Source organism: Anser anser (assembly GCF_964211835.1).
Source record: "Anser anser genome assembly, chromosome: 27".
In the NCBI taxonomy this organism is placed as follows: Eukaryota; Metazoa; Chordata; class Aves; order Anseriformes; family Anatidae; genus Anser; species Anser anser.
Window position 1 is genome coordinate 3578761 of NC_139748.1, and position 14074 is coordinate 3592834.

Sequence of the window (14074 nt, forward strand, 5' to 3'; positions counted from 1 at the left end):
GGATCCGTCCCTGCCGCCCCAAGGATATCAGAGGGGAGAGGGCAACAGGGAGCACGTGAAAAAGGCAGAACTTGGTAAATTTGCACTTTTTAAATCCGCACAGGCAGCATCTCCGGGCACAGCACGCGGCGGAGCCATGCAGGATGGGCATGGGTCCGGGACGCTGGACAGGGTACGAGAGCAGGGCGATGCCACCGACCCCACCACCTCCAACAGCACCCGAATGTCTGCAGGGGGTCACAAAGCACCTCACCACACAGGAAGCCGGGGATTTTTGTTCTTTTTTTTTTTTTTTTTTTTTTTCTCTCACTTCCTGAGCTTTGAGTCATTAGGTGTCAGGCTTTCAAGTTTAGTTCACCAGCCTGGAATGCATCTTTAAAAATAATAGTCATTGAAAAAAATGAAAGCTGAGATTCAGCTGTAATCCCATGACTCAAGGAGGTGTGGAAGGAAGAAAATCATGAAATCCCATGAGTTTCAACAATGAAAGCATGAGAGCTGGCAAGGCTGTGGCACATAAATCATCAAAACTAAACACCATCAGTCAAAATGAAAGGAATTAAGCCAATCTCACCAGGCTGTTTTAATTATTTTTTAATGAGGATTTGCTCATTCAGAAAATTCACCAATCACAATGGCCGCCCCGAGCCATTCATGCCAAGCAGGGCCGGATCCTGCGTCGGACACGCATGGCTTGGCCCTGGTGCGAGTCCAGGCTGGGAAGCCCGGAGTGAGGGTGTCGCTCCGATAATTAATTGGCAAGAAGGGGAGAACAGTGCAAACGAACCAAAACCCCACGAAAGGTCCCATTTCGCCATCAACCCAAAATGTTGTGCTGGGAAAGCGACGAGGAAATCCTCTCCGGGCAGTGCCGGCGCCTTCGCAGGTGCCGTGGTCCCTGTGCTGGAGGCTTCGTTTCGCGGCTATGGAGCCTGCACTCTGCAATCGGGGCTGCTGGTGTTAGGTTTAGACCCCGTTCCTAAGCTTCGGCTGCTTCCAACTGTCGAGGAGCCAGGGAAGAACCTGAGCCTCCTTGGAGCAGCCGCGGCTCCCATTAATATTTCGGTGGCTGTTGCGCAAAGCCGCTCAGAACGGGATTATTGGCAGCCTGTCTGCGGCGCGCCAGCTGGAAACACTGCCCCCGAGACCTGCTCTCACTACCCTTTATGCTATTGATTTTTCTTTTAGCAAGGCAGGCACTAAGAAGGAAAGAAACGGAGGGAGCACGAGCAGCTCTGTACCGCGCTGGTGTTTGGTGGGGGCTGGATCTGAGGGCAGCCTGGGCGGGCACGCTTCTCACGGCGCCTGGTGGTCAGCAGCCGGGGCCAGTGACTTTCTGCCAGGTCTCCTTCTTTCTTGCCCTTGTCTGGGCAGACCCAGCTCTCCCTGGCAGCGCACAAAGGCTTAAGCAGCACGATTTGGCTCCTGCTTTTCCATCTGTTTGATCCTCAGAGGGACATCTGACCGGGCTTACAAGAGGCGAGGTGGGGGGGACGTGCACGGGACAAGTGTTTCTGTGCAAACTCTGCTGTGCAAAAGGCCTTGGCAGGGACCCCTGGACAGGGTCCATCGTGGAGAGGAGACGCTGCCAGCATCAGGTGAGCTCTGGGCTCGGCTGTGCCCAGCTCCCTGGGGCAGCTCCCGGCACCTCGCCATCCCTGCAGCCTCGACTGCCCACGTCCCAGGCCACGACATGGGGACCAGGGCTGCTGGCAGCTGCTCGCCCCAGTTGGGTTCTCAGTGTTCCCATTTGGGTCTGTGAAAATCCCTGCTCTGAGCCTCCCTTTGCCTGGGAAAAGCCTGGAAAAACAAACCCAGAGAGTACAAGGCAGCAAAGCAAAACCCCTCTGCTCCTGTGCTTATAAAACATTCACAGCGTGGAATAGAACAGGACACCGGGTTGGCGTTTTCAAAGTGTCTTAGAGAACTTCGGCACACACCTGTTTTCACAAAGGCAGGGACCAAAATCCCCTCCCTGGTCCAGAGGAGAGAGCTGGAAGGGCGGCTGCAGGGGTGCTCCCGGGCAGCTCCAGCTCCTGTGCCCAGCCTGAGCCCTCCTGCGCCAGGCTCCTGCCCTTCCCGAGCTCCTGGGAGCAGGTGTGCAGAGCAGGACAAGTCGCTAATTACAGATAATAACTGCCATTTAGGAGACAGGCATCCACCGTCCCCGGCTTCCTCTGGGCGTGGAGCTGCCGTACCCCCGAGCTGGCGGCGGGCGAGGCTGGGGCTTGTTCTGCGCTGCCCTGCAGGGAGGAAAAATCACAGCCGCGTGCCTCGACACAGAGCCCTGCACTGCAGGCTCGGTCCTGGCCATCTCTCCTCACCCCCAGCATGGCACCAGCCATAATTTTGGCTCTGGGCATGTGAGAGCCATCCGGCTCGTGCCCAGCTCACAGCGTAACGCTGCGCTGGGAAAGCCGCAGCAGCAGCACCAGCTTCTTGCTGGGTCACCCAGCCCTGTGGATACCGGTCCCGAAAGATAACCAGGGGAAAGAGTGCCAATTATGAATGTTTTAATTACAGACAGGTGATAACGAACTGAAAAGCTGTTGCTATTTTATTTATTTATTTTTAAATCAGAGCTGCAGCTCCCAGCCCCGATGGGGCACCACAAGATACCGGCACCTCACCAGCAGCCCCCAGCACACCTGGGGCTGGGCACTGGGGATCCCAAAGGAGCAGGGGGGATGCTCAGTGGGGACCGGGGCGGGTTTGAAGCCCAGCTCTGGTGCAGGCTGCCAGGAATGGGACCAAGACGCTCCTGAACACGCCGCAGCCCACGTCTCCGGCAGGCAGAGCTGTGGCACGTCCAAGCAGGCTGCCGTCTGAGCGGGCACGCACGGGTCTGCATGTCGTGCAAGGACTTCACTGGGGCTTGGGGTATTGTCACCAGGCATTCATCCGCTCCTTGCGTCACCATCCAACCCCATGCTCCAAAACAGGAGTCCCAGAAAGTGGCTTTTTTGGCGGCAGAAACACAGATGGAGAAGCAAGCACTGGTGTACCTCCATGGGGGTGTTGGGATGGGCAGGTGCCCCAGCACTCTTCTCCTGGCAGCACTGGAAATTGCACGGTAAATAGCTGAAAGCAAAGTGCAGCTGGGAGGAAGGAGGTGTGCCCGTCCTCCTGCAGGACTCAGGTTTTCAGAGCTCATTTCCTCGAGTGCTGATCCCACACAAAATGCAGGTCACTTGGCTGCTCTCGCACGGCTGTTGAGAAAACCTGCCCCCAGTTAGCTGGCTGAGAGCTCGGGGAGCTTTGCCTGGGCGATTCACGAACGAGACAAAAAGAGATAAATCTGTGACTTGCTGGGAATTATTTATTCAGCTCTGCTCTTGGTGGGGAATTATGGATGTGCCGGTGGTGCCACCAAGCACCTTCCTCCTCCCGGCTGCTTGGAAATGGGTTATTTAGTAACTGGTGAGGCCACCGGTGCTGAGTCAGCCCACAGCTAATGAACACCCTGGCTGCCCATTTGAAATTTATTGCACCTATTAATTACAACCATTAGCTGCAGCCAGTGAAATTTTTATAATGAGGACCCTTGCGACTTTGCCTTCCTAGCAGCAAATTAACTGTGTGGGGGGAAGAATCAATGGGATCAGCATACTTTACAGAAGCGACGTTTTAATTAGCGATTCTCTGCAAACATGCCAAGCAACAGCCTCTCCGTTCATTATCTCTCCTTAAAGGGATGGTGCTTCTTTTCAGGTTAGCTTTAGCCCGGTCTCGTCTCCTCTGTTGTTGGCTTTCTAATGCACTGCTGCTCATTACAGAAGCTGCTTTGAAGTTGGCTTTGTCTTAGGTTTGGCTGTAAGCAGCGCTACGTTCGAGGTTTGCAGGGGAAAAAAAAAAAAAAAGCAGCCCTAAGAAATAATGGCTTGGAAAGCTCGGCTGAAATACAGACAAATTGGGCAAATCCTGCAGCTGCGAGGGTCGGGAAAGGTTTGAGTCCCTTCGTGTGATGGGTGCTGCCTGAGACCCATCGGGAGGGCTCCCATGCTCAGGCAAGGGACGCAGGGAGCAGCTGCCCTGCCCGGCACTGCGATGCCTCGAAGGGATGGATGCTCCCGGGGCACGGCTCTGCCACCCGGGGCACTCCTCTGAGTGTCTGCGCGGCGGCTTTTAGAAGTCCAGGTTTGAGATTCCCCCCAGCCATCCATCATTTCTGCAAGTCTTGGCTGTAGAGGTGGACAGACTAGCTGTCATGAAAGGCAAAGGAAATAAAATTTCTGGGAACTTTTCTACGTTTCGTTACAAATGATTTAATTGCATTCAGTTCCTGCGAAAAATAAAAGGGGCCGATTTCCATTGTAAATGATCCCATTTCTCAGGAAAAACCGACATGCTGGCGGCAAAAGGCAGCTTTGAAATTCAGAGCTTAAAATGCAAAACTTAATATTGTTTTTTCTAACCAAGTAGCTAAAAGTTAATTCGATTGCATTTCTCAGGGAAGGAAAAAAAAAAAGGCAAAACTGGGGCAGAGTAAAGTAAGAAAATCAGCCAAAACGTGGGCTCCTGATCCTGTGCGTGCCTTCCCCATGCCCGTGGCCACCCAGCTGCCACCAACCTGAGCCTGTCCCCACCGCGATGTGCTGAGCCCAGGGCAGCGTGTCCAGCTCTCGACGGGAGGAATTGGGGCCGGGGCGAGAGGGAGCGAAGATTTCCCACCTCGGCTGCGCTGCTGAGAGTTGCCTGGATGCGAGGCAAAACCCAGGGAAACGGGTAATTGCCGGGCTAAGGAATTGGCTCTGTCCAACTGGTTCGGAAAGACATTTTTTAGGGTCCAGGGAAAGTGACATTATTAAAGTGAGCATGCTGATTCCAGACAGCTCCCAATTCATCACTGTGACAGTGACAAACACGGCCTGGGGTTATGCAGTTGACTAAAGAGAATTCTCTAGCTTTACATTTTTAATGTTCCTCGCATTTTCCCTGCTGCAGCGGAGTTTTATCCAAAGGATCTTCTCCCTTGAATAGAAAGGGCAGCATGGGTCTGTGAAGCATGCCCAGCCCTTGCAAATCAAGCAGGGCTTCTGTCATCACTGCCCAAGCCAGTTCATTTATTTTTTAATTATTCCTTGCTCCTTCAGGATCCTTTTTCTACCTTTTCAAGAAGAACAGGAGCGCCAGCCTCAGCTGGGCTGCCTCTATTCTCCGGGGCTCATTCATCATTGTCCGCTGCCTGAATGGGAGGCAGAGGGTCAGCCTGAAAAGCCTCGCCGTTACAAGCTCCTCTAAATATATCAATAGCTCCCTACTGGACACGGGGGTCCTGCCAGCCCGACCGCCCAGGATTTTGGGGGTGTTTTGTGTCTGCGGCGCGGGGACGGATGGGCACGGGGAGACGTGGGGGGCACGGGGAGATGTGGGGGGCACGGGGCTGCAGGGACGGGCATGGGGGGACCGGGTATGGCTCAGCCCAGCCTTCCTGGGGGGTCTGCCACAGGCGTTTTCACCCGATTAATAAAGTGCTGGACTGGGTGGGATGCTGTGGTGGGGAGCTCTGTGTGAGCCTGGGGTGTGCAGTGCCAGATCCAGACATTGTGCCCACCCAGGGACTGGTCCCTGGGGCTTCCCCCTCCCTGCAGGCAGAGGTTTTTTGCTCCATTCCCACTGGAGCTCTGCAGAGCCGGGAGGGCGCAGCAGCCCCGCGCAGCCCCTCTGCCCCAGCCGCTCCCTCCCAGATCCCATTCTCAGGCTCCTAACAAAAAGCAACAGCACAAAGAGAGGCGCGGGGACCTGCCGCTACGCTGGGAAGCCATTCAGAACGGGAGACTCATTAAAGAGCCTGTTGTCTTTATTTGTGAGCTCCAGAGGTAGCCTTGTTTAATTTGGGAGCTGCTGGGCAGGTACCCAGATGGCTGGCAAAGGCTGGGGAGGGGGGCAGAGAATGAAACCTCTCGCTGCTGCCCTTGGCTTTGTGCTGCAGCTGGGCCTCTTGGAAGGGGGGAAGGCAGGGAGGCAGCGGACAACACCCCTGCATGTAGGGAAGGGCGCATGGGCCCCACCTGGTTTGGCTTTTTTCCCCACAACTGATTTTCTCCCGGCTGTCTGCGCTGGGAGTTTGAATCGCTCTAACCTGCAGCAGGGAGGCAGGGTGGGGGTGGTGGGATGGGGGGGGTCTGCACAGTGCCCCCCCCACTGTCCAGGGGCTCCCTCTGCTAGCTGCTGTCGGTGCCGGTGGCTCTCTGGATGCACCAGTACCCCATACACTGAGATTTCCACCTGGTCCTTTGATAGCCTGAGCACTACCATTGTGCCCATTTCATAGACAGGTAAACTGAGGCCCTGAGCTATTCCCTCTTTACACTGCCGGGGAATAAACGCTGAATTATGGCTCTGCAGCGAGCCTACGTGCTGGCTATGCAGTGGGTGCTGGGGTCTCTCTGCTGTCCGTGGGGCTGGAGGGCGATGGGGTGAGGATGTGCAGTGCTGGAGTGCGGTGCTGCACGTGCTGGGCACAGCTTGCTGGGAGCACCAGCACTGCCTTTGCTGGGGCAAAATCAGGGCTGGCAACCTGCAAACCGTGCTAAAATTTAAAGTGGGGAGAAAACGAAGGTTTCGCTTCAGATGGTATTTCTGCAAGTATCTGTTGTTTATTTTAAAAAAAGCAGCCTTTCGTTTGCATAATTACATTTTGCAGCTGTTGGGCCGTAATGTGGGCTGTGCTTTGGGGCATTATTTTATCCTCTGAAAACGGACACAAAGCCAGCGGACGCTGCTCTCAGCTGAGCCTCATTGTGCCGGAACCGCTGGTGCTGAGCCTCGCCGGGTGTCCCCGGGCACCTCGCCCCGAAGGGCCCACAAATCCCCATCGGGTGCCACAAGCTGTCCCCACGTCTGTCCCCACCGTCCCCTAGAGCGGAGAGGGGCTGGGGTTGGCTTTCAGGGCCTGCTTCCAGTTGGGTGATTTGGGGGATCTGTCCCATTCGTGCATCCCCTGGGCACCTGCAGGAGCTGCCCTGATCTCTCCACATCTCGCTGTCCCCATCCAGGTCTCCTCGGGTGCCCCCACGCCTCTCCTGCTCCGGGTGATGCCCCAGTTCACCTTCGCGTGCTTCTGCGGGCTCCATGGCTTCTGCAAGATGAAGAGGAAGAAGGAGGAATCCAGCGCGGAGCAGGAGACGGCGGTGTGAGGAGCAGACGGGCCTCGGGACGCCGGAGCTGCCGGGGGGGGACGACATTTGGTGCCCCCTCTCCACTCGCCTCACCAGGGACCAGCTCCCTTCACGCTGCGGAGGTGGGACGGGGCAGGGGGCTGGCGGGGGGCTGGGGGCTGCCCCACCGAGCCAGGGCTGTGCCCGGGAAGCTGCTCGGCACGGGCAGGCGAGCCCAGGCCTGAGCGGTGGCTTTGCTCCTCAGGGTGGGCAGAGGGAGACAAATAACCTGCTCCAACACCCTTTGCCTGCAGCCCGGCTCGTTTTCTCTCCCCAGAGACCTGCCTGGCCAGGAGAGAGCCGAAGCAGAGGAATGGCCGCACCGAGAGGCACAAGGAGGTGTTGTGGACATTATCTGGGCGCTGCAGACATCCTGCACGGACTCCCCAAGCCCTCGGCACCCCAACGGCCACTGTCGGATGCTGCCTGGGTCCCAGCAGGGCAGAGGATTCCCCCCTGAGCCCGCCGCCAAGGCACACAGACAGACCCCCAAGGGGTTTTCAGTAGCCAGGGCCAGGCCTTGTCCCTCCCGGAGCCGTAGTGCTGGGAGGCTGGCCTGGGGTGGTAAGTGGTCTCGCTGCTGCAGAACAGGCCGAACTAAAAACAAGCTGTACTTTTAATTATTATTATTTTTAAGCATCTCTCGAGAAAATGCCTGGGACTGCAAGAAGCCATTCTCCACTCTTTGGCTGTGCCTGGCCCCACAGCTGCAACACACCGAAGCATTTCGGGGACACCAAATGCACCAACCAGCTCGGACACAGCTCCCGTGGGACCAGGGCGGAGGGGACACGGCGGTGGTGACACCCGCCCCCAGGCACCTGAGCAATGTGGCTCAGCGGGGGATTGATCTGGGTTGGCAGATGGGCCAGCAGCCCCGAGCTCGGGGCACTGGAGTCTTGCTCCAGGGACACTTCTAGCACAAACCTGTCCTCCAGAGCAGAAACCCTTAAACTCTTCCAGCTGGTGTTTTTCTTCTCTGTATGGAGACCCCCCCAGCCGGGGGCTAAAAGTGATGCCTGCGGCTGCCAGGCAGGGGATGCTCGCCCTGAGGGCTGGTCCTGCTCCTGCCACCTTCACCCTGTTTTTTGTTGCTGTCCCCAAGGTCCCCAAGGTCCCCAGGGTCCCCCTTTTCCCTCTCCCCTGTCTATGCGTCCTTCCTACCTAGAGTTGAAGCCATACAGGAACTCCCTGCATGCTGTGCCTTCCAGGAGGCGTCTCACAGACGTCCCTGCTCAGACCTCCCCAGCCAGCCCCCAAGGAGTGTCGGAGCCCCCACGGATTTGGGGATGTTGCTGGGGTCTTGGTGCTGCGATGCTGGGGCAGGCTGCAGCCTGCCTCCCTGGCCCTAAACGCACCCAAAATTCGAGATCTCATTTCAGCAACTGGCAGCTGCTGTGACCCCGGTGCTCTCATTTCCAATTTGTGCCGAAAAGCAGGAGGGACAGCCCGTAGGAAAGGGTAAATCCGGGGAGGGCAAGCCCCTGGCGTGGGGGTGCATGGATTTGAGCAGCCTGACACCCCCGCGAAGCCCCCCCTGGTCCCAGCGGGGGATGAGCACAATTGGAGAGCAAATCCTCCCCCCGTGATTAACCAGCCTGACCTTTCCAGGGCTCACCCGGTGCTCTCCGAGCAGATTTACCCTTAACAAACAGAGCTGTAGCTGCCAGTGACAGCTCCCCTTTGGAGCTCTGTTGGCTCAGCCAACACCCAGAGCCAACACGGCCATTATTTTATTTTTCTTATCCAAAGGATTGAGCACAAAAACCTGGCCAGGAGCACCGATAACACGAGGAGCTTTAAATCCTCCCTGCTGGGTGCCCACTGTCGGGGCTGCAGTGGGACACAGCCGATGGATGTGGGGCACGGGGGTGGCAGGGAGTGGGCACGGGGCATGGGCAGCGCATGGTCCCAGTGTGCCAGCCCTGAGGTCGGGAGGCTCGGGGCACTTTTCTTCTCCCCTCTTCCATCCCAGGAGATGTGAGCTAGGGGAACACAGAAGTGCAGCCCCAGGGCAGCGTTCCCAGATGGGGATTTTGTAGGTAAACTCCAAGTTTTGGGAGGAGAGGAGCTGTGCAGTGTATCTGCGACGCGATGGCCAGCTGGGATAGCTGGCCCTGTCATTTGTCACCATCGAGCTCAGCAGATTTCAGCCCGGCGTGCACGGATCGGTGGAAAATACCGCGGTTAGTGCAGGCTGTAATGTCTCCTCCGGGACCTCTGAGGCTGCGTCAGCCTTTTACTTAGGCAGCGCACGAGGAACAGCTTCACCGAGGCCCCGAGGGAAGCCAAAGCCTCTCAGATTAGTGCCTATGCACCCACGTTTTGGCTTGGCTGAAGGTGCCCTGCTCCTGGGGGGACACACGCTGGGTCCCCACTATTGAGGGCGTGAGCAGGGATGACCCGTGTCAGTGCAGCAGAGAGCCGGGGCTGTTCTGGCAGCCAGTGTGTGCTCCAGGGAGACCACCAGAAGCAGAGCTTTGGGGGAAACCTTGGGCAGCTTCACTCTGTCAGGCTTTGCAGAGGCTAAAACATTGCCGTGGGGTTGGGGGGATGGCCCAGTTCCTTACGGTGTAACCTTCGGTGCTAACCCTCTGATTACAGATCCAGCAAGGTCTGGCAGGTAAAGATCTGCAGCCGACAGCCACGCTGAGACCTTGTGTCGGGCTGGGTGCTCGGCATTGCACCGAGAGCAGCCCTGCAAGGGAGCCTTGTGTGTGTCGGGGGGGTGCATCAGGGCTTGGGGCGTCCTCTGGGTGCTAAGGGACGAGCTGGGAGCTCTGCTGGAAGCACTGTGCTCACGCCGTGCTCACGCTGTGCATGCTGTGCACACACCATGCGTGGTGCACACACTGCACATGTGCAGCACACGCTGTGCACACACTATGCATGGTGCACACATGTTGCACACATGCTGCACACGCTGCACACACGCTGTACTTGGTGCAGGCTCGCCGTAGGGTGCAGGCACAGTATGTGCCTCGTGCACACACCACACACACGCTGCAGACAGCTCTGTGCCTGCTCAGGCTGTCCCTGCGTCTCCAACATTCCTGTTTCCAGCAAAAGGGTCCCGAGACATGGAACAAATCCAGGATGTAGATGCAAGACAGGCAGACGCTCACCCACACCCATTCCGTGTACATCTGAAAACACGAGGAATTAACCAGGTGCAGCATGAATGTTAAAACACCCGAGCTACATTTATTTTTTAAGAGAACTTTCCACCTCCCTGGATGGATGGAGCTCTCAGAGCAACAATATGTTTTCCACCGTGGCTCCGAGCAAAATGGTTTGCTCCTGGATTGACCTCTATTGTGTTCATAAATGGCTCGTGGTGCTTTTTGATTCCCCCGTCATAATGACTTGACCTCGGGATTTATGGTGAAGGTCCTTTCAGCCGCGCGCTGTTTCCCACCAGGCTCAGCCTGTCGCTTTTCTGTAGCGAACCTGCCAAGAGCTGCGCCCTGCGCCGCTGCTCGCCCCTCGCTGCCCAGCCCGCGCTGCTGTCAGCTTCCACTTGACAAATTTGCAGTGGGCAAAAGCAAAGGGTTTTGTTTTGTTTTGTTTTGTTTTGTTTTGTTTCCTCTTTCCAATGGCAGCATTTTGGCAGGGCAGCATATGCTTCTGAGACTGCGAAGGCTGGGAATTCGACAGCTCTTGTCACAGAAAAACACTCTCTCCCTGTCTCTTTCTTTCTCCCCCACATTTGCACAACCCTGGGCATTTTCATAAACTGGGATTTTGCTTCTTGTTCGGGATTTCCTCTTGCTCTCCCAAGTGACAGACATGCCGCCTTTGGCTCATCCACCCGGCTTTCGCTTCTCCACTCCAGCAGGGACTGCACATGAGTGATACCGTAATAGCTAAATCTTACCAACGCCGATGACAATGAGCTGCAAGCTGGAGTTGTCCCTCCAGTGGTTTCCAAGAGCTTTTTTGAGGCTTCTCCGCCTTCCAGAGAGGCAGGGAGGCGCAGGGACCCTCAGGGAGCCCGAAGCTGTGGTTGCCAAATCGCCTCGGGTGCTGAGCAGCTCAGGGCTGCCCTCGGGGTGAGGGGTGCAGAAGTGCGAGGGCTGCGAATTGTCCTCTCCGTTACACTCTGCAAAACCACTGGGCTCTCTGCAAATCCCCTGGCACGACACGAGCCTCATCTGTGCCACGGCTTCCCAGGCTTTACGGAGAGATCCTCCACCACCAACGCTCCTCAGGAAGAGGAGAGCGGTGCTCCTGAAAAATGCATTTATTCCCACTAGCAATAATCCTTCCTTAATCCTATTCCACCAGGGAAAGCATCCAGGGGCAGGATGCAGGAGGGGGGCAGCCCTGCTTGCTGTGGCTGCCCCGGCTGGGTCCCCATCACCCGCGGTGCCTGGGGCTTTGGGGACAGGTGGGACACGGCTTGGACCCTTCCAGCATGCCCTGAGCTTCCCCTCCAGTGCCAAAGGGCCGGGAGAAATCTGTCAGCAGGCAGGGACACCCACACACCAGCCCTGCGGATGGAGCCCGTAGCATCGTCTGCAACAAGCAGCCGCCTGCGCTAAGGATTGGGAGTCGGGAGTGTGGGGAAAAATCAGTTTTAATGATCAAAATAGCCAGAGCACTGCCTCAGGCTCTCTTCCGAGTGTGTCCCCTCTGTAAATATTGGCCTACTTCAGTACAGATGTGTGTTTGCATGATGGTAGCAGGGTAGGGGACCGGGCACCAGCAGCTGATTCGGATGCAGAGAGGTTTGGGCAGTAGCTGGAAGGGTGCGCACGCACCTGGCAGGAGGCGAGCCAAGGAAAAAGCTGCAGCCTGAACTCCTCTGCCACATTCTTGGAGGTTTTGCTGGAGACAGGGAAAAAGCAGGGAGAAAACCTGAGCCAGGCTGCACACACCGGGTTCTTGAATGCATTTTTATACTGATTTGCACAGTCCCCCTGTAAAGTGTGGTGGCCACACGAGTGAGACACTCATGGGCTCGAACCACTGCGAATTAATCACTGCTCAGGAGTTTATTGCATGTGTAAAGATACAGGCCGAACCCACCTGCACTTTATGCTGGTATAAATCCAGCAAAACATTCTGTACAGTGATGTGAGGTGTCTACAGAAATATTAATTGTATGGAGATGAGCTTGGACAGGACCCCAACACCCCCAGATTTCTCCCCAATGCACCTCAGACCCGTCCCGAGTACAAAACCACGCAGACAGACAGCACAGGGAGGCACCGACAGGCGTACAGCAGGCACTGAGGACGCCCTGACTCAACAAAGCGCTGCCCGGATGGAAGTGTTTGCCTTGGGATTGTGCTAGATCCAGTCAATTTGCCTAATTCCCCCCTAATAAGCCCGTATTGATCACTGCAGTTCCCAGGCACACGAAAGGCCCAGAACTCTCTCTGCAGCGGCTCCGCAGCGGTGTCTGAAGAGGATCAAAGCATTCAACCTCCTTTATTGTCCTTCCCTTTCATCCCACTGCCTGGATTTCATCACGAAGGGACCTACCCAGACTTGTTCCTCAGGAGTCTCCCAGCCCCAGTAGCCATAGAAACCGGCTATTTTTAGGCTGTTTTCATGATGCCAGTAAATGACTTTTCTCTACTTCGGAGAGACAGAAGACCAGGTCAGCCTTGTGTGCTGTCGCACGGTAAATGATCATCTCTGAAACGCCGTGCAAGAAGATAAACGTGGCATTTGCAAACGAGCGCACGTATCCACGCACAGAGCGGCTCCGTCCCTGTCGTATTGCCTATGCCAGACAAATTATTTAGGACAATTTTTGGAGTACGGGTTTTACAGACGTTTGGAGATCGGGGTTTTTGCTGTATGACAAGCTTTGCCCTTCCCTGAGCTGGTTTCAGTACATACACCCTTGCCCCTCGGTAGTACAAATTGCCATCCTTTGGAAATCCGACCACTGCCACGGGGCACCTGGCAGCGCGTGGGCTGGGGACGGGGACACGGATGGGGACTGCCCCATCAGTGCTCACCGGCTGTCCTGGAGCTGCAAACAAAAACACCCAGCCCAACGGCTTCTGCTGTAGCATGCCCAGTTTGCAAGATTGTACTGTAAATTATAGATGCATCTGCATGTCATGGCTGAGGTTTGCACGGAAGGACTGGCCTGTTGATCTGATCTGTTCTGTTCTGTTCCATCCTATCCTACTGCAGTCTGTTTTCTCTCCTCTCCTCTCCTCTCCTCTTTTCTCTTCCCTATCCTAGTCTGCTTCTATTCAATTCTGTTCTATCTTATTCTACTCTACTGTTTTACTCTACTCTGTTTCTATTCTATTCTATTCTACTCTACTCTATTTTCCTACTCTACTCCCCCCATCCCGTTCTCTGTCTCTGTCTGGTCGCTGTTGGATTTTGCCCCGGGACCGCGCGTGGTGGCGGCCCTCTGTCCCTCTCTCCCTCTGTCCCTCGCGCCAGCATGTGCCTGGCCCGGCCGCGCGGAGCTGCTCGAATAAACTGGATTCAGCCCCAAAGCCAGTCGTCATTCCCAGCGCGCTGCCTGCGAGCCGGGCCCTGTGCCCAATCCGGAGTCACGCCGGTTCCCGTTTACACGTGGGAATTCGGAGCGGGGGCTGGCACCCCGCAGCGTAGGGACGGGCAATAAAGCGGTGCTGGGGCTGAGCTCCACGGGGTGTCCCGGTGGCGGTACGGCCGGGGCGGGCCCGCTGCGGGATGAGGGAAGCGGCACCGACGCCTCCGCCCCCCGGGCACGGCGCCCACTGAGAACGCGCGCCCGGCCCCAGCTCATCGCATGTAACGAGGCGCGGCCCCTTTAAATCTGAGGGCGCGTCGATCGGGACGGATCACGGGGGGGGGAGGAGGGGGGGGATTCTCGCGGAGGGGCGGGGGTCAGGTGGGCTCTGCCAGGCGGCTCCGCGCAGCGCCTCCCCCGCCGGTGGTACGGCCCGCGGGCA

The 14074-nt window shown here is 56.7% G+C and overlaps 1 protein-coding gene across 12 annotated transcripts in view; it reads left to right on the plus strand.

Annotated features, from left to right (window-relative positions):
* The window catches only part of BLACAT1 (BLACAT1 overlapping LEMD1 locus), a 36244-nt gene extending 22613 nt beyond the window's left edge, over positions 1–13631 (plus strand). For 11 of the 12 annotated variants that reach the window (XM_083812532.1, XM_083812536.1, XM_083812529.1 and 8 more), the window contains exons 2-3: positions 6999–7243; positions 7438–13631. In XM_083812532.1, the coding sequence (XP_083668658.1) occupies positions 6999–7139 (141 nt within the window). In that variant the 3' untranslated portion in view covers positions 7140–7243; positions 7438–13631. Of the gene's footprint in view, positions 1–6123; positions 6905–6998; positions 7244–7437 lie in introns of those variants that run through there. The other variant, XM_083812531.1, reaches the window with a different exon arrangement.
* Positions 13632–14074: the final 443 nt, after the last annotated feature.